We start from the raw sequence: 24,425 nt of genomic DNA, 5'->3' as shown, positions 1-24,425 counted from the left end.
GAACGATCACGCCTTAGCTGCAGGATTTCAGACACATTCTAGAAATTCGAGTCTGGCTTTCAACCATGCGTCTGTAAGAATGTGTATCTTCACACTTTTCCCAGAACCACCCCGTCTGCCGCCCCCACAACACAGGCCCAAAGTCTGGACGGAACAGACGCAGTGGGACCTACTTTTTTTCTCGTCACTTTTGTTTTCTGCCAGGACAGTGTAGCGTCCCTCTTTCATGGCTTTCTGGATGAACTTATAGTAGGGGTTGAGGTAGTGGTCGAAGCGCAGAAAGTCGAACTGGGAGTTCCGGGCCTGCTTGGCCTTCAGCATGATCTCAAACTGTGCTCCCTGCCTGCACACGAAGCTGGCCGTGCGCTCGATGATGGCGTGCATTTTAGCGGTTGGTGGCTATGGGAAAACACACATATTCATGTCACCCATTTGTCCTCTTGTCCACCGGCCACGTGATTTCATTAAAACATAGAAATGACTCTGGTTTTACTGTCAATTTTAAGAGATACGAGACTTTAAGCTGGAAGAGCCCAGGCTGTTCGGACTCCTCATCTCCAAATCTTGTCAGGATTTTGCAGGGGAGAAAGCTCGCCAGCTGAGGCAGGCCACTCCACCGTGGTACAGACCCATGGGAGGTGACTTCTTTGTGCACCAAGTCAACATTTTTCTATATATTTAAGTTCGGTTCTATGATGGAATTCAGGGGGTTTGTGAATCCTCTGTGCATGTGAATTTTACATACAAGCACTTTTCTAGGGAGAGGGTATACATTCCATGGTTCTCAATAACCAGAATCACTGCTCTTTCCTTCTTCTTAGCGGGGACTAGTTTTCACAGCTTGGAGGCTCCCTCTTACAAAACAGCCCTTCTGGACATCCAACAAAAGCCACAAGAGTACGCCATGTCTTTTCTTCTGCACCTGAGCCCTGCTCCCCAGCCCCTGCACAGTTCCTGGCTCACTGCCATTCCCACTTAAAAGCAGTATCCCAAGCTGAAGACCACCTAGGTGTGGTCTGGCCAGAGCAGATGGGACACTCCAGGTGAGTTTCTTCCCAGCATCAAAGCCCTCCCCTATCCCTTCATGTGCTGCTAAGGAGTCACTTCAACGAACCTCATGCTCTTAGCATTTCCTGCCCACAAATGGATCTTGTTAGACCAAAGGCTGAAAGCCACACATCTAAAATACCTTTCATATCAACAAAGAGATTAACACTAGGAAATTATTTGCAAATAAATCTGGCAATTATTCTCATTAAAAATGGATGGTTAAGAATTCAGGGCTTCATCCTTCATAAAATATAAATGGCTTAATTCTCTAATTTAATTTTTGAACTAATAACATCCTTCACACTTAAAAAGGATAGATGTCTACAATTATTCATTAATCCCCAAATAATTTAAATTCCATGTTAAAGGCCCACTGTACGCATGTCCACGACTTGGATTTTCAGGGGCTCTGGTTATTCATTGTTAAAACAGAATATTCCATAAACACATCAATAATTAATGATCACTTCATAGTAACGACCCTTAAAGGAAAATATGATACTCCCAGTTTAGGCTTTCTTTATTGACCAAACCAACTTGTTGATCCAAAATTTCTTAAAAGTAGGCCTATTTGTTATATACTACTACTATTACCATGGTTAAAAAGCAATGTGTAAGTAATTTTACAAAAAAACAAAGCATCTTACGGACATATTTCAAGGTTGGCTACCAACCCTGAATAAGATTAAAAAGTATCTGGTTTGGAAGAAGCCATTCTTTACTTTATTAGGCAGACTTTAGGTAAATCATTTTCCATTTAAGAATATCATGATCACTCCTACTACACAATGAGATTTAAAAAATACAGTCAACATATAAATATGCATATGTTACAATGGCCTAAGAAAAGGAAACTTTTTCTAATTTAAATCCAGTGGGGAAGCCTTTTGTTTAAGGAAGCTGACAGAGCCCCGGAAGAGGGCTAACACCTCCTCCCCTTCCCTGGAAATTCCATTAATGTGAATTTAAGCTCCAGAGGAGGCATGGGAAACAGGAGAAAGGTATCTACAGGTCAGAAAACCCACACAAATGTACGGTTTCCTAAGAGCTTTGGAAAAGGCTTGAGCTCAGACCCATCGGGGGACCAGGAAGGAGGTGGCATGACATGAAGACGGGGAAATTAGCAAGGAACCCCAGGGGCAATGGGGCCAGCCCTCTCCTCACGGGATTAGGGAAGAAAAAAAATCAAATACCTGCTTTGCCCAGAGCCCTAAGTAAGTATCAGATTGAGTCAAAATTCAAAGGCAAAAATACAAATACAGAAGTACTAGCAGTAAATATAGGAAAATATTTCCAAACTCTTGCGGGTGGGAAGTCTTCCAAAATAAGCTTTAAAATTCTGAAGCCATAAGGAATAGAGGGACATATATCACTCTGTACTTAAATTCTGCACAGAGAGTCGTACAATCACTTATAAAACAAAGTGTGGGGAGAAAATACCTGCAAGACACATTGGGGACCAAGAGTTAAGGCTCATTAGACGTCAAGAGTCCTTACGAATCTGAACAGAAGGCCAGTCACTCCACAGTAATTCAAGAATAAATCAACATTTTTTCCCTCCCCACCCACCTTCTGTGACAATACAGTACCTAAATTATGATGAAATAATGCTCTAATCTGCACAAATTCGATAAAGCTTAACTTTAGTGGTTCAGAGCTCTGGAGTCGGTCCCTTGGCTGGAACCCCAGGCCTGACCCTCACACATGTAACTTAGGGCAGTTACTCTTAACTTTCTAAACCTTAACATCTGGCAACAACTGTATTTGCTTCATAGAGTTATTTTTGTATTTTTATTTTTTTGAGACAGGATCTGGCTCTGTTGTCTAGGCTGGAGTGCAGCAGTACCGTATCAGCTCACTACAACCTCCACCTCCAGGGCTCAAACCATCCTCCCGCCTCGGCCTCCTGAGTAGCTGAGACTACAGGCATGTACCACCACGCCTGGCTAATTTTTTTCATTTTTTGTAGAGGCGGAGTTTCACCATGTTGCCCAGGCTGGTCTTGAACTCCTGGGCTCAAGCGATTCTCCCACCTCGCCTCCCAAAGTGCTGGGATCACAGACATGAGCCACTGCACCTGGCCTGTAAAATTATTTTGAGTATTAACTGAGAGATATGCCTAGAGAAGCACTTAGTACACTGTCTGGTACACAGTAAGTGCTTCATAAAGGCTGGTTCTATGTTATTATTCATCAACAGAATAAGCGTTGCACACAACAGCAACTATCGAATCCTTCCCCACTTTCCATAAAATGTGTTTGAGCAAGCACATTTCCCTTGGAACTGCGCCCTAACAGGTCTGGGACTACAGGCACGTGCCACACACTGGCCTATTATTTTTACTTGTTTGTAGAGACAGGATCTCACTATGTTGCCCAGGCTAGTCTCGAACTTCTGGCCTCAAGTGATCCTCCAACCTTAGTCTCCCAAAGAGCTGGGATTACAGGTGTGAGCCACTGTACCCAGCCTGGGGTGCTGTAATTTCTAACTACTTCTTACTCTTCATCCAAAAGCCTCAAGGATCCTGTCATCATTAGGTTCTAAACCAACAGTTAGTTTAAAAACCAAGAACCTCCTGAAGTACCTGCTGTCTTTCCCAATCACTCCAATCTTCTCTTGTCAGTGAGTCAAACCATGTCCCGCCCCCTTAAGCAGCAATAGTCTACTTAACCACAATTAAACAATTCTGAGGCCTAGTCACTAAAACAACTTACAATGCAGACACTTCTGTCTTCTACATTTTCTCCACTAACATGGACACCACGGTGTATAATTTACACAATGAATTACTGCCAAAAAACACATAATACTTATGAGAATGAAATACTGACACTGCCATAAAATAAATGAAAGACGCAAATGAGAGACTCAATCAAGCACTCAGTTTCCACAAAGTCAAAACAACATTCAAGAGGCCTTTCTATAATATCATTAGAAGAAACTCTAATGATAACACAGCAAGTTGCTACACACTAAGACTTACTTTGCTCTCCAATGAGTGACAAGTATGTTTGATCTGGCAGACTATCAAGAGCTTAGTGATGCTTATTTTGGCTGAGAACACAAAGCCATTAAATATTTTAATAGGAATTAAGGCAACACAATTCCATTGTACCTCTATATTTAAATTTGAATAAAAAATTAAAAAATTGTTCACACTAAAAACAAGTAAAATTCCATATAGTCAACTTCATATAAACTTTTTAGCATTAAATATAGATGGAGCACTTAGCATTTAATAAAAATGGAGCAACTGTGATTTTTTAAAGCTTCATGTTAATGTGTCTCTCATGCATAATAAACATATTTCAGAACAAATAGGAATACAACATATATAATACATGGAAAATATATTAATACAAGTCTCAGGATATCAAATCTTTGGGTAATTTCAGCTTTAACTACAGCAAAATGATCAATACTAGAAATGGAGAAACAAACATAGGTAGTAATATAGTTTGGATCAGTTTGGATCTGTGTCCCCAGCCAAATCTCCTGTAGAATTGTCATTCCCAATGTTGGAGGCAGTGCCTGGTGGGAGGTGAATGGATCATGGGGTGGATCCTTCATGAATAGTTTCGCACCATCTCCTCGGTGCTGCTCCCGTGATAGACAGTGAATGAGCTGTCGTAAGATCTGGTCATTTGAAAGTGTGTAGCACCTCCCTGCCTTCCTCCTGCTCTGGACATGCTTAGACCTGCCTGCTCCCTCCTCACCTTCCGCCATGACTATAAGTTTCCTGAGGCCTCCCCAGAAGCAGATGCTGCCCGGCTTCCTGTACAGCCTGCAGAATCGTGAGCCAATTAAACCTCTTCTTTATAAATTACCCAGTCTCAGGTATTTTTTTATAGCTGTGTGAGAACAGACCAATACAAGTAGTAATTATACTAGGCAAAATCCAAAAAGTTATTTTACCCATATTTGAAAGAATAAAAGAGAGGGAGAGGACATGTAAATGAATAAGGGAAGAGAAGGAAAGCGTTGGAGGCAGGAATTAAAAGGGCTATTTTTATATTGCCCTTCATCAGATTAATGAAGGGTAAGAACCATCAAATTCACGCTGAACTCAATTAGAGTGGCAGCGAGTGATCGCAGGGGGAGGTGAGAGATGCTCTCTCTGTGCGGAGCTTTCCCGGCATCTACCGTGCAGTGATTCAGGATGTGGGACACAAACAAGAATCGAGAATGCCTGCATCGATGCCACTTGCAATCCAGTTACGAAAATGTCCAAGAAAAAACTTCCTGCTAGGCACGAACACTTAAGAGTCCTTCCCAAGTATACACACACAACAAAAAGATTTTCAACCTCCCCAGTAAACATATAAAAATCCCATAAAGCACGGTGACTGAAGATGGCATCATAGTTAAGACCACCGTTCCCAGTTGCCATTTATTAGCCAAATTCTTGACTTTCCTAAGTCTCAGTTTCTTCACTGGCACAAGAGGGATAGTAAACAGTAGTTCGCTTATAGGGTTGTTAGCATTAAATAAGATAATATGTAAAAAACAGCTTAGCACAGTGACTGGAATGGGGAAATCCCTCAATGAATATTCAGAAAAAAAGGAAAAATCCTGGTTTGGGCTTTAACACCTGTTATAACTTAATTTAATGTGATATAACTGAAATAGCAGGAAAGGTCAATGCTGAACAGACAGTAACCAGTTGCAAAGCCCTCAGATGAGGAAAACCAGGGTGGAATTCCCCTTCATCAGTGGAAGGGCGGCCTGGGCCTGGAGATGCCACAGGGACCTATCACAATACAGAAAACTGCTAAGAAAATGTAACGTGAAGTGCCCCCAAAAATCACACTTTAAAAAGCCAGAACAAAGCAACGTTACTGAAATCAACGCTGTCTTGATCTTGAGTGCTTTTACATCTATGTGTGGGGAGCAGCCCACTCGCCACTGATCCTGACTTAGTTTTTCTAAGCTAGTAAAATCTGGGGATTCAACTACATGGCCGCTGAATCACACCCAACTCCTCAAGTCCCTGATGCTCCAGTCTAGTTCTTTTGCTATAATTCTTCCCTTTTCCTTTGGGGAAAATAAATAGGGTGTGATCTTTTTCTCCATTAACTCACAAACCATTTTAAAGCATTATATGCCTAAAAAGCAGCTATAATCATTATTGAGCTTTCCCACAAGCAGGAGTGAATTATGATAAATAATAATGACGACAACTAGTGCTCATGCAGGACACATACCAACTCCACGTCAGACGGGACGCTCAATCCTAAGGGGGCAACGAACGGCTCTTCATTTTCCTCTAAATTTTCGGCCTCATTTTTTTCTGCATAAAAAGAAAATTAAAAAATTCAGAACAATGCAGGGAGGAAGGCACCTGCTAACAGCAGGCAGCAAGATGGAAGCATGTGACTGGCTGTCCCTGCTTCTTTACCTTCTGTTGTTACTCCTAGAAGCCATTTTCAGCTTTCTCTTCTACCCACAACGCAAGTGAAACTCACTTTACAAAATTCCAAATGAGGTGGGGGGGGGGGGTGCGGCAGCAGGGAGGTGTGGTGCAGCAGAAGGAGTGTGTATAGGGTCAGACTGCACGGTATTCCCTTGGTATATGCAGGGGACTGGTTCTAGGACCCTTGCAGACACCAATATCCACACGTGCTCGAATTCTGCATTTGGTCCATTTGAACCCACATATATAAAGAAGCTGACCCTCCACATATGCGGGTCTCACATCCCTCAATCTGATCCGTGTTTGGCTGAAAAAAATCCTCATACAAGCGGACCTACGCAATTCAAACCTGTGTTGTTCAAGGGTTAACTGTAGTTAAACTCCTGCCCTGCCGCTTGTTAGCTCTGGGATTCTGCTGTTCTCTGTTTCCTCACTGGTTGTGAAGTCATCACATCCACTCCCAGGGCCAAGTGGGGCTTAGGTGAGATAGCCCATGTGAACATCTCTACCATAATCCTCCACACTTAGCAGGTGCTCAATCCATGTTCCTTTCCCCCTCCGCTGCTCTTTCAGGTATGTATGTAAGTATTTAATTGGTATCGCTAAGATTTTTCTCCAACTATTTCTGTGGATTCCTGACAGCATGACACTACATAAGGTAGTCAATTCCTAGATAACTGATTTTCATCTTTGAATTGTAAACCACCTGGGCATAACTATCAAGATTCCTCCACCCAAGCAAACTACCTCTTTCACAAATAATCAATTATTTTTCCATTTCTATGTATTCGTTAACCATTCACTTAACAAATATTTGTCTACTACGTGGTAGACAACGTACTACACATTATCTTTCTGTATTCTAAGGTACCTAAGCACATCTCAATAACTCAGATGATTACCAGTTTAAAAAGATACACTGAAATGTACAAAAATATCATAGCAAACTTTAAAAAGGTAACATTTTTAAGGATTTCAATGATCTATTGAGGTTCTTATTTCCAAACAGATGACATTAAAGAAACAAACCTTAAATCTTCATCAAAATAAGTGTTTCTATCATATACAGTAAAGGCTCTTGAAGCGATCAATAATTTGCAAAGATCTCCTGTCAAACCTCATTCCGTGAAACCAAAGAAGAATTTTAAGCAGGTTTCCTGGTATACAAAAACTTGGGTATTCCAGTCTGATCAGATATAAGTTGATTACAATCCCTATTAAGTTACAGTTATTTAACACCGTCCCATCCATTTGTTTGAGTCCCCTGTTCTTTCAAAAATCAGAGATGAAGCCGGGCTCAGTGGCTCACACCTGTAACTGGGTGCGGTGGCTCACGCCTGGAATCCCAGCACTTTGGGAGGCCAAGGCAGGCGGATCACTTGAGGTCAGGAGTTTGAGACCAGTCTGGCCAACATGCTGAAATCCTGTCTCCACTAAAAATAGAAAAATTAGCCAGTTGTGGTGGCGGGCGCCTGTAATCCCAGCTATTTGGGAGGCTAAAGCACAAGAATTGCTTGAACCCGGGAGGTGGAGGTTGCAGTGAGCTGACACCGCACCACTGCATTCCAGCCTGGGTGACAGAGCGAGACTCTGTCTCAAAAAAGTAAAACAAAGTAAATTTAAAAATACAACTTTTACTATATTTTCCTAAAATGAAAAAAATGATTAAAACATTGTCTAGGCAAATAGCTTCTCCTTAATGTTAAGTTATTCATAAAAATCAAGGCATTTTAATTGAAATAGCTTTTTGGGATTGATGGGTTAAACAGATTTGGTCTATTCTTATATATACCTTTATTTACAAAAAAACAGCTTTAGTAGCACAAAATAAAAACCAACCATTGCACTACAAACTCAGATTTAAATAAATTCAAATAACCTTTTGTTTAAAAAATGGATATATAGCAGTGAGGGCCTGTCCCCGCCCCATTATTCCCCTAAAAAAGAGGGAAAAAAATGGATATAGAATAATGATGAAAAATTATGAACACCTAAAGGATAAAAACTTGACTAAAAATAGTGAAGATCAGAGATGGAGGCACCATCAAAATGCTTTTGGCTAGTATCACAAGGCTTTAAAATACTAACAAACAATACAATACAGTAATTTTGAAAATCAAGACATACGCAGACATATTGATGGCTCAGGAAAAAAAATTTTATTTTAACAGAATGTGATGCTCAATGTGGCTGTTAGTGGTACTGGATTCTATTACAATATGCACGTATGTGTGCGTGTGTGTTAGGTGTTTCACTTATATTAATGCAAGTTAAACATGAAATGTCAAGCTCTAAGTTTTATGTGGGCCCAATTTCCATTAAGGAAATTAATCAGTATATAAGGCAAAGTTCTCAGAACACGATTACAGAAAGAAAAGAAGTTAACATTGTAAAATACTAAAGAGAACTTTATCTTAAGGGGAAAGCAAACTAATACTCAGATGATAAGCTAAGTCATGCTGAAGTTCTCAAGATTTAATAATTATAACAAACTGAACATCATTTAGCCCAATAATTACGCCGAGACAATGGTCCATCATCTAGAATAGGGGCTGACAAACTCTATAAAATGCCAGACAGTATTAATAAATATTTCTGGTTTTGTGGGCCATATGGTGTTTCATTTCTTCAACTCTGTCGCTGAAGTGCGAAAGTGGCAACAGACAATATATAAACAAATGAGCATTGCTGTGTTCCAATAAAACTTTACTTGTTATTTTCTTTCCAATATTTTAGAACTGTGGTTGGTTGAATCCACAGATGTGGACCCAATAAGCTGACTGTATTTCAACTCTTTATTTGTGAAGTGGCTATAGTATCTATTCCTTCCTTCTGATAAAAACACCACAGATAGCTGAACTCATGTGTGTGGCTTAGAGATAAGACAACAAAATCAGAACTATCCAGAACCCGAGGAAGGAGAGCTTATTCTGGATAAATAAATGGGTGTTTACGTTTTAGACCTGATAGAACATTTCTAGTGCATCGTAACTTCTGAGGGATGGGTAGGTTTGAAAGTCAATGCAAAAAGTCTTAAATACCTTAACTGGCCTTTAACTCAGTATAATTACAATTACACTTGAAAGTTTCTCTAAAAGCTCATAAAATAGAGCTGTGCAACAGTAATTCTTGTGCCCACAAAGTAAGGAGCAGGACTAAAGACAGGGCAAGAGGAAAGCTGGTGTGTGCGTTTGCCCCACGTCCTATCATTCCGTTAGGATCGCAGCCCTTGGAGAGTGCCGATGGGTAGAACCATAGTGCAGTCACAGGATGGAAGGGCAAACATCATTTTGCTTTACTACTAAAGTGCTATAATTGCTTCATACTTGTTAAAAGATGTGTCACTTGGCTGGATGTGGTGGCTCATGCCTGTAATCCCAGTGCTTTGGGAGGCCAAGGCAGTAGGATCACTTGAGCTCAGGAGTTTGAGACTAGCTTGGGCAACACAGTGAGACCCCATCTCTTTTTTTAAATTATTGTGTATTTTATAATAAAAAAATTTAAAAAGATAAAAAGTGTTACTTAAGGAGAAACCGATGAAGTTCAGAATAACATTAAATTAGCTCTACAATTAAATCTCCATTTGATGTAATGTAAACATTTGAATGTTTCTAAGTTAATGTTCTTCTTCTTTTTAAACAGAATATCCTGAATATAGTGGCCCGTCTTTAATGTGTCAGGTTCATGTTAGCATTACTGCTAATTAACGACTGACTATGATGCAGCGCTGTGGTAGTGGAGCTCTCGACGCTTAGTGAAGTGATTGAGGATATTTGTGTCTATACTACACGAGCCCAGGTTTTTCAGCAGCACTATTTTTTATATTCAAAGTTTCCCATGTTAATCCAGAAAAGCATAAATTCCAAATCTTTAATTTAAAATACTGTGGTAAGTATATGCCCTAGGTGGCATCAAGGCTACCAGGAAGCTGTGCTGTTTTCTGGGGAGTAGTAACTCCCTCACTGTGTCCTTCCACTGGGCATGTGTCACTGTCTCAGTTGTGGAGGGATATGGGGAAGCAGGTCAGTGAGAGGGCGGTGATGTTAACTTATCCCAGTTAACACCTATTCTTTCACTGCCTCAAGAATGAATCCCTGAGGATATTAATGAACATGTTACCAATCTAGAAACAAATAATCCTGAGTAAGTAATTCTGTTACCCGAATCAATGAGAAATAAATAATCCAACGCATTCACTTTCCACCTCCGTTAATCATTCTAGTTTTTAACTTCGTTTTACCAAAAGAAGGAATATCACTCCTGTTTTCTCCTGTGGTCATAGTGGTGCTATCATGAGTGCCAGAGATGTGTTCTGCAGACTTGACCACGGTGCATGCAGCCTGTGCGTACACGTGTAGCCCTACACCAGCAGTCCAGGCAGCTCCCCACTCACCTCTCTGTTTGGAAGGCTCCTCCTCCTCCGTCGGCTCTGACGGGTCGTAATAGTCGCTACCGTAAGTGAACCCCACGGCATTGTAGCTCCCATCCTCTGCTAGTGCTTCACTCAATCGCTTGTATTCTTCCTCTTGAATAAAAATGAGAATTTTATCAACAAAAATAGAAAATTACTGAGAAAAACTTTATATATTTCTAAAGTTGTAGCTATCAGTAAAGCATACAACATACTTTTTTCAACCTACTTTTGAGGTAAAATATTTTTAAAAATTCACACTTTATATCTATCAATATGTACTTTTGTCAGTACATGTTTACCCACAGACAGCTGAATACACGTCTTTTGTGGAAAATTTCTTCCTGCTGAGAAAATTTTGGGATTAAGAACTGTATTAAAGACTGTTACGGCAAAGACAAGAACATCAATTTTATTTATACGATACTGTTAAAGAAGAACAGTTAAAGAGTTTGGTTTTTGTTTTTTTCAAATCCCAGTCTGCCCTCAAAAGCTGGGAAAATTCTTTGTGGCTCTATATATAAACTATCCTGAGGTCCTCTCAGAACGCAAAGACTCCTGTTTTTCCAATCCACTGGGTACTGTCAAGATAATATCAGAAAGAGTGAGTATAAAAAAATGAATGGGAGTAAATTTTTAAATACTTAAAAATTTTAAAAAGTTTGTTGCTGAAGTAAGTTTGTCTTGAGCAGTACCTTGCCTTGCCTCCTCCTCAAGCAAGTCCGTATGCAAGGCTAAATACCTCTCTTCATCACACAGGGCCTCTATTCGCGCCTCCTCTTCAGACAGCTGATAATCTCTGTTCCACGTGGAATACTCAGCATCGTACTCAGAAAGGTCATGCAGGTGACCACGTCCATCATATCTGTAATGTGAACAAGCTGGTCAATAAAAGGAAATTAACGTCTAGACTGGTGTGCGTGTGTGTTTTTTATATATGTATATATATATACACACATACTTACCGATTAAAATAAATAAAAATATTAAAACAAGTATAAAAACTCTTCCCAGATTTATATTTAATTTGGATAGTCATATCTCACCTACTTTTAAACTCAAGTTATCTTAACAAACTCTAAATTCCTTTCCACAGTAAGATAACATTTATAACTAAAGGCAAACAATCCATTAATAGCAAAAATGGTATCCACTTCACTGGCAGTTCTTACCATTATGGTTTGGTCAACCATTCAATGCCACTTGCAAAAAATTATTATTTTTTTCTGAAAAGTTAAATATCATAGCTTACATTCACACAAACCAAATACATAAATACCTATCCGTAAGAACCAAACGGTCGAAATTTCCTCGCTTCTTTCTGCTAGTCCCGAACTCTCAGGAGAGATCTTCACCAAAGAAACTTGCGTCCATTGGAGGTAAAATCTTGGCTAGGCTCGCCCCCTAGCCACTTGGCTGAGGAAATAAGTGCTGGGTTACGTGATAGAGAGACACACATACATCGGAACAGTGACATATACATGCAGTTTAAGGAGGTTCACTGGGAACAGAGCAAAACTATTAGAAGATATGGTATCAATATTTCCTTCTGAACTTTATACCCTCAAGGAAATAACATACATGAAGACACTTCCATGTTTCTCTTGCATGGACCAAACAGTAGTTTGGCCAAATAAGTAATGGGAGCACTTTCTGCTATGCTTTTAACATAAAGGATTCAATAAGGATGCTGTCAACGTGTAACTGTCAGATAATAAATGAGTGAGTTAGTGAACTTTACTTAAAACACTCAGGTTTAGGGTTTCAAAAACAAATGTAGAGAAACAAACAAAAGTCTGCTTTTTTTTAATGCTGACTTTTGTAATGGGAACCAAAAATATTAATGTAGACCAAAAAAGACATTTACAGGAAAAAGGCCCAAACTTCCAAGGTAGTCAAGTTACTGCATTTCATTAAATTTCAAAATTAATTGGATTTTGATGTAAACCTCCTTAACTTACAAATGTAGATTATTATTAAAAATATTATACATGTACATGTGCGGCGTTTGCTCCCCACCAGTTTTGGAAGACCTAACTCAAATCATGTACAGAATGATAGGAAAACTGTACAAAGAGCTCAGACTTCATTGCTTACCAAACTTTAATGATAAATATCACAAGTGACACTTTGGAAAAGCAAGCCTGACAACTCAGGCGACACATTCAATATAAACCATGGTGTGAAGGCACAGCACGCTTGAGCACAGCACGGAGCCATCAGATCCAGACATGATCTGATTCCGCGGCCCTCCCTTCACCAGTTCTCGTTTTCGAGCTCTAATTCCAAAAGGAAACGTCAGGGATGGAAAAGGCCTATTTGGTCATTAATGTGTCCATTCTGGCCAGCTCAGAGGTCATCCCTACAGTCATGCTCCAGGGCTATGAAGAATCCAGTTTTAATGGTCTCAAACGATGGGCTTTCTTCACGTGGAGAGACTATTCCACAGTTTAATGGTTGGTCATGGTTAGCTTTTCAGTCCGGGCCCCAGAAGTAGCCGAACAGGCAAAAAAGAAAAAAAACCACCCCACAACAACCCCAAAACCCAGAGACGAGGGGAAGGGGGATTGAAAAAATGGGAAGAAAGAGGGGAGCAAACCACCTACATCATGTAATGTTATCCTTTTCAAATCAAACGCCTTTAGAAATCCCTAATCCCAGGCCCCCACTGCCCATAATCGCTAGACACCCTCGAGTGACGACCTAAAGCAGGTTTGATTTGAAAAGAAACAACACATCTATATCCCAGCTCCACCCTTCAGTCTTAAGAGACAGTGAAACCAGCCCTAAGAACACTATCTCTTCCAAGAGCAAGGCCAGGGTCCGCACGAAGTCAAGTGGCCACCAACTGACGGGCAACTTTGCTCACTACCTCAATCTGTCAAACTCGTCGGATTATCACCGGGAAATCAAACGTCATGCCGGCAAAGTACGGGCGCTCCACTGAGGGCTCTGGGGGCATAACAGGTTAAGGCTAACTCACAGGTCCAAGAGACACTTCTAGCCACTGTCTCAGTGAGCGGCGGTTCGGAAGAATAAAGGCACGCCTCCCAGGGTACCCTCCCAGTACACCGAGCAGTGAGAGCGCGGCAAGTAGAAAAGCAGCGCACGACCCCATGGCATCGCCGGGCGGCAGGCCCAGGTGCGCTCAGGAAAAGACCCTGGGCACTGGCTGCTTTCACCGCGCGGAATCGCCAACTGCAGCCCAGCGACAGGGTGAGGGGTCGAGAGGGGCTGCGGGACCAGAGACGATCCCTCCGGAGACGGACGCGGCACGCAATTCCAGCCAGTGCCTTAGGGCAGGTTTCACCGTCCCCCTCCCCACCAGAACACCAGGAGGAGGTGGGGACAGGGGAGGGGGTGTCCCCCAGATCCCCGCTGGCTCCAGAAAACCCTCTGCAGTCCTTGCAGTCAAGTCAACATCAGACGAGATCAAGCGGGTGAGGGAAGGGAAGGATCGACGGGTGGGGAGAGGAACCGACCTGTCGATGAGGATCTTGTGGTCCCCCATCCAGGGGATGAGGTGCTGTCCCTGTTCCTGAGCCAGGGCCCGCTCGTCGTCCCGGAACAGCTTGCAGGCATAGCCGAAAACCAAGAGCTCCACTCGGCTGCCCCCACCGCCGGCACCGCCTGGCCCGGCCTCCTCCTTCGCGCCGCTTTTCCTCTCGGGTTTGGCGCGGCCCCCGCTCGCGCCGTACATGACAGCGTCCCCGGCGTCCAGGCTGGTCCTCTTCTGTGCCGCGCGACGTCCCTGATACCTCCACTTGGCCTACCCCTTCAGTCAAAGACCCCGCATCCCGGACCCAACCTCAACACCGCCGCCATAGCGGGCCACAAAATGGTGGAGGGGCAGCTTCCGGCAGGAGAGTCCGCATTTCCGGCGAGCGGACCGGCAGATTCGCCTAGGCTTGGAGCTCTTTTAGCCGCTAGGAAATATTTTGGCTTTAATTTTCGCATTCAGGTGTGCCGCCACAATAGGCGCTGCTGTATTCAGTGGAAAGTGCAATTTTAATGTCCGTTTTATCGGGCAGCCGTCAGGACGTGGCGAAAGCGCAGCGTGGGATCGCGCGCCGGCTTCCGCTGCAGCCAGTCGGGCGGCGACGGAGTCGGAGGGAGGGGCCCGGCGCGCTCTGGGCCTTGGGCGAGGCCTCGTGGGTGGCGGGTTGCTGCAGCCTGCCACATGTGTGGAGGCCTCGGGTCCACCCCGAGCCTCCGCGCCCCTCACCATGTCCGAGTCGCTGGGGCCGTGCGTGCTCTGCCCAGGGTGGCGATGTCCTTTTCCTTGGCCCCGTTTCCTTCTCCATCCCTAGGGGGACTTGGTCCCCGACCCGCCCACCTTTGAAGGTTTCCGAGGCAGCAGAGGCCCCTGCGCTGCAAATCACTCGCGGGTGGCGAGATTTCGGAAACCTGAGACCCTTGTCGCCGGGAGGTGGTCTGACGGGGCAGGGAGACCCCAGTCTGGAGACTGGCCACCTGGATACGGTGCAATTTTGCTTGGTGTGTTTCCTCCTGGGCCGCAGTTTTCCCATCGGTGGTTCCGTTAGGATCTTTCGGTCCCTTTTAGCTCAGTAATTTCAGGTCAGACAAAAGGCCTGGAGTGCAAAATCTTAGGCTTTGGGATGGGATGGGATATCCCCATGTTTGCCCTTGACTGGAAAACGATGACAGATCGTCTCCTTTCTGGGCCTCAGATCTCCTCTCCATAAAAATGTCATCTTTCTACCAGTGATGTTGAAATGAGATAATGTATATGAACCTTTAACTGATTTTTGGAAATTAAGAAACAGGCAGTTCCCACCAAACGTCTTTTGTTGTGGTTTCCCCTGACTGGGTCATGCTTCTGTCTTTTCATTTGCCAGGCTCCTTACCCAAGTTTAACTCAGTCATCCATTTCTCCACCTGGCCTTATGTGTCTACGTTGTCTGGAGTTTCCCCTCACTGGTGGCTAACTTGTGCCTTCCGATTTGTCTGTGTACCTCTCATCACCACCTTAGGTTACATCCTGTGTTCAGCATCCCACCAGAATTAGCTTTAAGAGATCAGGGACATTGTTGGGGTCACCTTAGCATCCTCAGTGCCTAGAATGGTGCTTAGCACACTGTGGGCCAAATACTGGTTAATACCTGTAGAATGAGCCGGGCCAGCAGCTGAGCATGCGTGGCCAGGCCATCATCTTCCTAACTCTCCAAGACTGCTCTGCCACTGCTGAGGAAGATGTATGTGTCATGGTTACTTGATAAAAACACTGTTGTTTGCCCCCAGGCATTTACTAGTTTGTTTGGGTGCTGGGCTCCCTTCAAGCTTTCCCTTGGGTTCAGGTGTGGGGTGCTAAAGCAAATAAGGAGGCCATTAGCTTGAGATCAACTCTGTAACACCAGCTCCTTTGCAAGCAAACCAAAACCCAATCAAGTAATTTTTCTGCTTCCGTGTTGGGTCTATAAAAGCTTGCTGCTCATGCTGCCGAGTGGAACTCTCTGAACCTCTTCTGCTTCTGCATGCTGCCTGATTCATGAATTGTTTTCTTGCTCAAATAAACTCGAATTTGTTTTGTGTAAAGTTTCTCTTTTAACAGTTCTGGTGTCAGAAATGGGATCTGAAGGCCCCCCTATTCCCTCAATGATGACCTCTGGGAACAGTGACTAAACAGATGCAGGTGCTTCATTGTGCAGGACAGTTCTCTGTATAGCCTTGGGCCTACCCACTTCTCCCTCCTTTTCCTTTGTAGTTTTCAAGAGTAACTGCATAACGAGCTGGGATGCAACATCCTGAGATAGGGAGGGACTGGCTGAAGTAGCCCAGGCTCTGTTCCAGTTCTCCCCTAGAAATAGAAGATCCTTCAACACTTTAGCCCTGTGATTCATGTGACATGCGGTATGTAATCTGGGTGGGCTGCTCTTCGGGATCTCTTATCTGTGGTGTAAGTGAGGAATATGCAGTAGAGACTTCATCCACCTGGGCAACTTTCTGAGCTTTGGGGGGATTGGCTCACAGTGAGTCCTAGTCTTCGTCTCCTACCACCTGTCTATAGGTAATAAATGCACTACATGTAAATTGTTGCTTATGAGAATTCAGAACAGGTTGGTAACCAGTGCCCCTGGGCCTGCTTCACACACTGAGCCATTTGTGCTCAGGGCTTCTCACTGCACATTTGGAGGCCGCCACTTGTAGGCCCTGCTTGGATACAAACTCTACAACTTGTGTCAAATTCTTAAAGTTTATTTGAGCATTTTTGATCTGAGCTGGGTCCAGAAGTTACAACAGAAACTGGGACTGGATCCAGTACAAGGCCTATGGGAGCAGGACTGAGTCCAGTAGGAGGCTTATGGTAGGAAAGGGTATGAGAATACAGGGAATGATGCCTTCGTTTGGATCCAAGGAGTCTGAAACTCCTCCACCTGGAACTCCAGCCAATTTCGTGTATAAGAACCTATGAACCCAGAGTCTGCACTTTTCCAGAGAAATGGGTGAACCTACCAAAGGTAATCTAAGAGTTAACAGTGGTCAAAGTGAGGAAGTTTTAACCTAGATAAAATTGTTCACTTGCAAGACATTAGAAAAGAAAGGATATTTGCAGGACTAGGTCTGAAAGGAATAAAATAAAATATTAAGAAAGGACAAAAAACACCTCAGAAACAACAGGATGTATTTTGATTGACATGCAGAGGCTTCTAAAAGGTTAAATGAACCAAAAATTGCCTTTCTAAATGACTTCTTACAAAAAGCAAATGAAAAACTTAAGCAGCTAATTTATGAGAAAAAAATTGTATTTTGATGTATTGAACTCACTGTACATTCTGTCTTTCTATCCTTCTCTGCCTACTCAGAATCTCCTAACTTCTTATCTCAGTTACCTTCCTACCCCAAAGACAAAAAGAAAGCTAAACAAATGCCTTATATAGTTAGGCCCTCAGATTAATAAGTCTACTTCTTTAATTACTGTTATGCCTTGTTCAGAAATCTTTTGAGTTCAGAGCAATAGTGAAAGGTTTCAAAGGAAAGCCCCCAGAAATTTTCTTGGAGGTAAAAAAATTCTCCTGGAGTATATGATCCATGATTCCTTGATCTTTCCCAATTTATTCATATGATACTGGGACTGGTGATACTTGAAAATGGATGGCTGAGGTCAAATGGGAGGTACTTGAGAAAGATATCAAAGATCTAACCATTCAGTCTTTCAGGGATGGACTAAAAAACGGCTAGGGAAATCTCATATGTCAAAATAAAGATCACAAGATCTTAAATTTGGAAAAGAGAAGTTTATTTCTGAGAAGGGTTGCAACCCACAGCCTGGGAAGCAGACCCTCTGGCTGAGACAGAAAGGAGGCACTTTGAAGCAAGAAGGGTGGGAGAGGAGTTTTATGCTAAACGGGTTAGCTAAACATACATATTTAATAGGTTATAGGAGGAGCTATGAATATTCATGAAAGGGGCTTGCTAGGTTGTGTGGTAAGCAAACATTCATGTTACATGGTCCCAAGTTCACTTCAGGGTGGAGACTTCACATTAAAATGTAATACAATTAGTCTGTGTAGGTCAAAAGGTGAAACTTAGGATTGTTTGAGTGTGGAAGGTCAAGGCTGCAGTGAGCTGTGATTGTGCCACTGCAGTATAGCCTGGGCGACAAAGCAAGACCCTATCAAGACCTTGTCTCAAAAAAGTAGGTAAATAAATAAAATAAGATTAAAGAACTGTAAAAACCTAAGAATAAACATGCAAATGTGTGTTTTGTAAAATTGTTTTAAATTGACACATAATAATTGTACATATTTATGGGTACAGTGTGATATTTCCATTGCATGTATACAATGTGTAGTGATCAAATCAGGATAATTAGCTTATCTATTGCCTCATTTATCATTTATTTGTGCTGAGAACATTCAAAATCTGCTCGTTTAGCTATTTGAAACATACTATACATTGTTAATTATAGTCACCCTGCAGTGCTATGGAACACTAGACTCATTCCTCCTAACTAGCTGTACTTTTGTATTTGTTTTTTATTTATTTATTTTTATTTATTTATTTATTTATTTGAGACAGAGTCTTGCTCTGTCGTCAGGCTAGAGTGCAGTGGCACCATCTCGGCTCACTGCAACCTCTACCTCCCAGGTTCAAGCGATTCTCCTGTCTCAGCCTCCCAAGTAGCTGGGACTACAGGTGTGCGCCACCATGCCCAGCTAATTTTTGTATATTTTTGTATTTTTAGTACAGATGGGGTTTCACCACGTTGGCCAGGATGGTCTCGTTCTCTTGACCTCGTGATCTGCCCACCTCGGCCTCCCAAAGTGCTGGGATTACAGGCGTGAGCCACTGTGCCTGGCCGACTACTTTTGTATTTTTTAATCAACCTTTGGCCATGCCCCCTTCTCCTGACACTTCTCAGCCACTACTAGCCACTATTTTACTCTCTACTTTTATAAGATCAACTTTTTAAGCCTCCACATATGAGTGAGAACATACAATATTTATCTTTCTGTGCCTGACTTATTTCTCTTAATAACCTCCAAGGTTGTCCATGTTGCTGGTATGACATAACTTTATTCCTCTTTTTTTTTTTAAGATGGAGTTTCACTCTTGTTGCCCAGGCTGTAGTACAATGATGCGATGTCGGCTCATGGCAACATCAGCCTCCCAGGTTCAAGCAATTCTCCTGCCTCAGCCTCCCTAGTAGCTGAGATTACAGGCATGAGCCACCATGCCTGGCTAATTTTGTATTTTTGGTAGACGCGGGGTTTCTCCATGTTGGTCAGGCTGGTCTTGAACTCCTGACCTCAGGTGATCCACATGCCTCGGCGTCCCACAGTGCTGGGATTACAGGCATGAGCCACCGTGCCCAGCCCAGAACTTTATTCCTTTTTGTGGTTAAATAGTATTCCATTATGTGTATATACACTGCATGTTCTTTATCCATTCACTTGTTGATGGAGAATTTTATGCTGGAGAATGTTCCATGTACTGATGAAAAGAAAATGTAATCTTCAGCTATTAGATGAAAGATTCTATAAATGTCTGTTAGGTCCATTTGGTATAAAGCACAGTTTAAACCTAATGTTTCCTTGTTGTTTTCTGTCTAAATGACTTGTCCAGTGCCACGAGTGGGGTGTTGAAGTCCCCAGCTGTTATTGTATTGGAGTCCATCTCTCCCTTTAGATCTAATAATACTTGCTATTTATGTATCTGAGTGCTTTGGTGTTGGGTGCATGTATATTTATTATATCCTCTTGCTGAATTGATCCTTTTATTATAACACAATGACCTTTTCTCTTTTTACAATTTTTGCTTTACAGAGTCTGCTTTATCTGATATAAATATAGCTAATCCTGCTTGCTTTTGGTTTTTGTTTGCATGGAATATCTTTTTCTATCCCTTCACTTTCAGTCTATATGTGTCTTTATGGGTGTAGTGAATTTCTCGTTGGTAGCATATAGTTTCATCATTAAAAAATCCTTTCAGCCTGTCTATATCTTTTTAGTGGGAGAATTTAACCTGTTTTAATTCAAGGTTATTATTAATATGCAAGGACTTATTCCTGTCATTTCGTTGACTGTTTTCTGGTTGTTTTATATATCCTTTGTGCCTTTCTTCTTTGCTTATTGTTTGTTATTTTGGTTTGGTGTATTTCTGTAGTAACAAGTTTTTATTCTTTTCTTTTCTTTTTTTTTGAGACAGGGTCTCACTCTGTTGCCCAGGCTGAGTACAGTGGCATGCCCATGGCTCACTGCAGCCTCAACTTCTCAGGCTCAAGCGAATCTCCTGTCTCAGCCTCCTGGGTAGTTGGGGCCACAGGCATGCACTGCCACACCTGGCTAATTTTGTATTTTTTGTAGAGATGGGATTTCACCATGTTGTCCAGGCTGCTCTCAAACTACTGGGCTCAAGCAATTTGCCTTCCTCGGCCTCCCAGAGTGCTGGTACTACAGGCATGAATCACCCTGCCCAACCAAGTTTTTATTATTTCGTCTTTCTTCTTTGTGTACCTGGTCTACCAGTGAGTTTTATACTTTTGCATGTTTTCACGATAGTGACGATTATCTTTTCTCTTCCAGATGTAGGACTCCCTCAATCATTTCTTATAAAGCTGTTCTAGTGGTAATGAATTTCCTCAGTTTTTGCTTGTCTGCAAAAGACTTTATTTCTCTCTCATTCCTGAAGGATAGCTTTGCTGGATATAGTATTGTTGGTTGACAAGTTTTTTTTTTTTTCTTTCAGCACTTTAAATATATCGTCCTGTTCTCTGGGTCTAGCCTGTAAGATTTCTGCAGAGAAATCTGCTGTTAGTTTAGTGGGGATTCCCTTATACGTGACTTGATGCTTTTCTCTTGATGTTTTTGTTTTTATTTATTTATTCTTTTGAGACAGGGTTTCACTGTGTCACCCAGGCTGGAGTTTAGTGACGCGATCTCAGCTCACTGTAGCCTCGACCTCCCAGGCTTAGGTGATCCTCTGACCTCAGCCTCCTGAGTAGCTGGGATTACAGGCACATGCCACCACGCCTGGCTAATTGTGTGTGTGTGTGTGTGTGTCTATATATATATATATTTTTTGTTGTTTGTTTGTTTTTGTTTTTTGTTTTTTGGTAGAGATGAGGATTCACCATGTTGCCCAGGCTGGTCTTGGACTTCTGGGCTCATGTGATCCACCTGCCTTGGCCTCCCAAAATGTTAGGATTACAGGCATGAGCCACCATGCCTACCCTCTTGATGTTTTTAGAATTCTCTCTGCCTTTAACTTTTGACATTTTGACTATAATTTGCCTTGGGGAGGACCTTTCTGGGTTGAATCTATTTGGGAAACTTCAAGCTTCCTAGATCTGGATGTTTATATCTATTTCCAGATTTGGGAACTTCTCAGCTATTATTTCATTAAATAGATTTTCTATGTCTTTTCTCTTCTCTTTTTCTTTGGAATACCCATAATGCAAACTGTGTGTGTGTGTGTGTGTGTGTGTGTGTGCTTAATAGTGTCCCATGTCTTACAGGTTTTTAAATATTTTTCATTCTTCTTTTTTTTTCCTCTGACTAGGTAATTTCAAATGACCTGTCTTCATATTCAGAAATTCTTTCTTCTGCTTGATCAGGTCTGCTGTTGAAGCTCACTATTGTGTTTTTATTTTATTCATTGAATTCATCAGTTGCTGGATTTCTGTTCGGTTGGTTTTTTTTTTTCTATGATTTCTATCACTTTCTTGAATTTCTTGTTCATATCCTGAATTGTTTTCCTGATTTTGGTGGATTGTGTATCTGTATTTTCTTGTATACTGTTGAGTTTCCTTCAGGTCATTATTTTGAATTCCTTTTCTAGCAATTTGTTGATTTTCTTTTCATTTGGGTCTGCTACTAGAGAGTTATTAGATCCCTTTGGTTGTGTCATATTTCCTTGCTTTTTCATGTTTCTCATGCCCTTGCATTGATGTCTGTGCATCTGGTGGAAAAACCACCTCCTCCAAATTTTGAGAGTGCCTTGCATAGAGAAAGACTTTCGCATGTAGTTGGGTTGGTTTTAATGTGCTGGTTAAAAACGATGTGGTGACTCTGTTTCCAGATAAGTACAGTGATATAGTCCCTACTCAGCTTCTTCAGCTGTGTTGAATATCAGCAGTAACTGTAGGTGCCTCATTTGTCTAGGCTGTAGAAGTTTGTGGTAGCAGTGGTGCCAGCATAGATGGTTAATGTCCTTGGTATCAAAGGCTTTTGGGGTCCTCCTATTCCTGTTTTCCCCACAATAGGGTACTTAGGTCAGGGAATCTCTCTTGATGTCAGTCTGACATGGCCTATAAGCAGCTCCAGTGGTGCTGGGTTCCAGATGCAGGTGCTTGCAGCAGCTATGGATCCAGGGTCCTAGGCTCAGGGTCTCACAAGCCTATTATGGCACCTGGGTTTTGGGGTCTAGGTTCATTCTTTGTGGCAGGGTTGGATGTTGGTTGCCCATAGATCTGTAACTCTGAGACACTCCCTAGCAGCTCAGGCCTGGGGGTCTGGGTTGTAGCTGTGATTCTACCCCTGGGGGACAGGGCACAGCACTGGCCCAACTCTGGGGAAGAAGGGTTGTCCTGGGGGTTTGGGCCTCAGGATCAGGGCATGACTGCAATTTGGTAACCTCAGCCAATAGGGCTCAGTGGCAACTTGGGTCCCAGGGGATGAGGCATCAGGTGGTAGTGACACTAGACTCTGGGATGGTGAGGCTTGGCAGTACCCCAGACTCTGGGAGGCCAGGTGCAGCGATGGCAAGGACCCCAGATGGTGGTATAAGGTTGTCATTTGGGCCCTTGAGGGGTAGGGAATAACACAGCAATGCCTCCACTTCCCAGGTGGAGGGCTGTCTCAGCCCCTGAGACTCTAGAGTGCTAGTCCAGCTCCAGGGAAGCAGGTACTAAAGTTGTTTGGCCTGTAGGGTAGGTGTCTCCGCTCAGCCACTGCTGTTTCCCTGGAATGTGGGGTACCATCTCAGCTCAGCTCTGGGATGTGAAGCTGTTCAGCTTGGCCAGGGCACTGATTCCTCAGGAAGCAATGTGCTGTTTCACCTCAGGCCTTGGGGGCGTGACTGTTCTGGGCAGCCCAGGCACTGTTTCCTGGGATGTAGGGCACTGCTTCAGCTCAGGCCTGGGGTGCGTGACTGCTCTGGGCAGCCCAGGCACTGTTTCCTGGGATGTAGGGCACTGCTTCAGCTCCCACCCAAAGGGGTAGAGGGAGGGGTAGGCAGAGTGGCTTCACATCCGCCTGGCCCCACCGGGAAGGCTATAACAGCTGCACCAGTTCTGCTTCGGGATGTTGGGCCATTGGGCTGGGGTGGTTCCACAGGAGCCACCCTTATTGTTCCAGACCATGACACACTCCAGCCATGCTTCCAGTTCCAAGATGGCAGAGCACAGTAGCCACGTGGGCCACGGGGGTGGGCACTGTGTTGCTTCCTTCTCTGGGGGAGCACAGCCACGTAGACTCCAGGCAGCTCCCTCTGCTGAGCTTAGTGCCTGTGGGGACTACAGGGACCCCGGTGGTGAGGGCTGTGGGCGTCCATGGTGGTGGTGAGGGCTGTGGGCATCCATGGTGGTGGTGGGGGCTGTGGGCGTCCATGGTGGTGGTGGGGGCTGTGGGCGTCCATGGTGGTGGTGGGGGCTGTGGGCATCCGTGGTGGTGGTGGGGGCTGCTGGGGTCCTCTTGCTTTCCTCCTCACCCCAGGGAGAAGCTTCTCGTGGGTCCCAGCTGGTCCCAGTTGGGGCATGGGGTGGTGGAGGCCCAGCATTTCCTTCCCGATGTGGCCATCCTGAGTTTCTGTGCTCACCAGCATTTCTGTGACTCCTCTGATGCACTCCACCGCTCTCTCTCTGTTACTTTCATTCCGATGCTGTTGTGCGTTCATTGTTCTGGCTGTCTCCACGAGGGGCCGAGCATGAGGCGCTTCTAGTCAGCCATCTTGCTGACCCATGTATATGTGTTTTGTATGGTTGAAAGAAGGCCATGATCAAAGTGTGATTTCACAAATAACATGGTTTAATTGCCATACAAAGAGACTCCTTTTTTCACAATGCTCAAAGATGGGGAGGCTGATGAGAAC

General features: G+C 43.3%; 1 protein-coding gene across 6 annotated transcripts in view; it reads right to left on the bottom strand.

The window, feature by feature from the left end:
• Nucleotides 1-14,915, bottom strand: part of SFSWAP (splicing factor SWAP) — an 88,220-nt gene extending 73,305 nt beyond the window's left edge. For 4 of the 6 annotated variants that reach the window (XM_008967297.5, XM_008967292.5, XM_063593771.1 and 1 more), the window contains exons 1-5: nt 14,357-14,915; nt 11,570-11,739; nt 10,857-10,988; nt 6,255-6,340; nt 174-399 (exon numbers count right to left, since the gene is read on the bottom strand). In XM_008967297.5, the coding sequence (XP_008965545.2) occupies nt 174-399; nt 6,255-6,340; nt 10,857-10,988; nt 11,570-11,739; nt 14,357-14,574 (832 nt within the window). In that variant the 5' untranslated portion in view covers nt 14,575-14,915. Of the gene's footprint in view, nt 1-173; nt 400-6,254; nt 6,341-10,856; nt 10,989-11,569 lie in introns of all 6 variants that reach the window. The other 2 variants (XM_063593772.1, XM_008967296.6) reach the window with 2 other exon arrangements.
• Nucleotides 14,916-24,425: the final 9,510 nt, after the last annotated feature.

Source organism: Pan paniscus, chromosome 10, assembly GCF_029289425.2.
Source record: "Pan paniscus chromosome 10, NHGRI_mPanPan1-v2.0_pri, whole genome shotgun sequence".
In the NCBI taxonomy this organism is placed as follows: Eukaryota; Metazoa; Chordata; class Mammalia; order Primates; family Hominidae; genus Pan; species Pan paniscus.
This window is presented reverse-complemented; position numbering and strand designations above follow the sequence as displayed.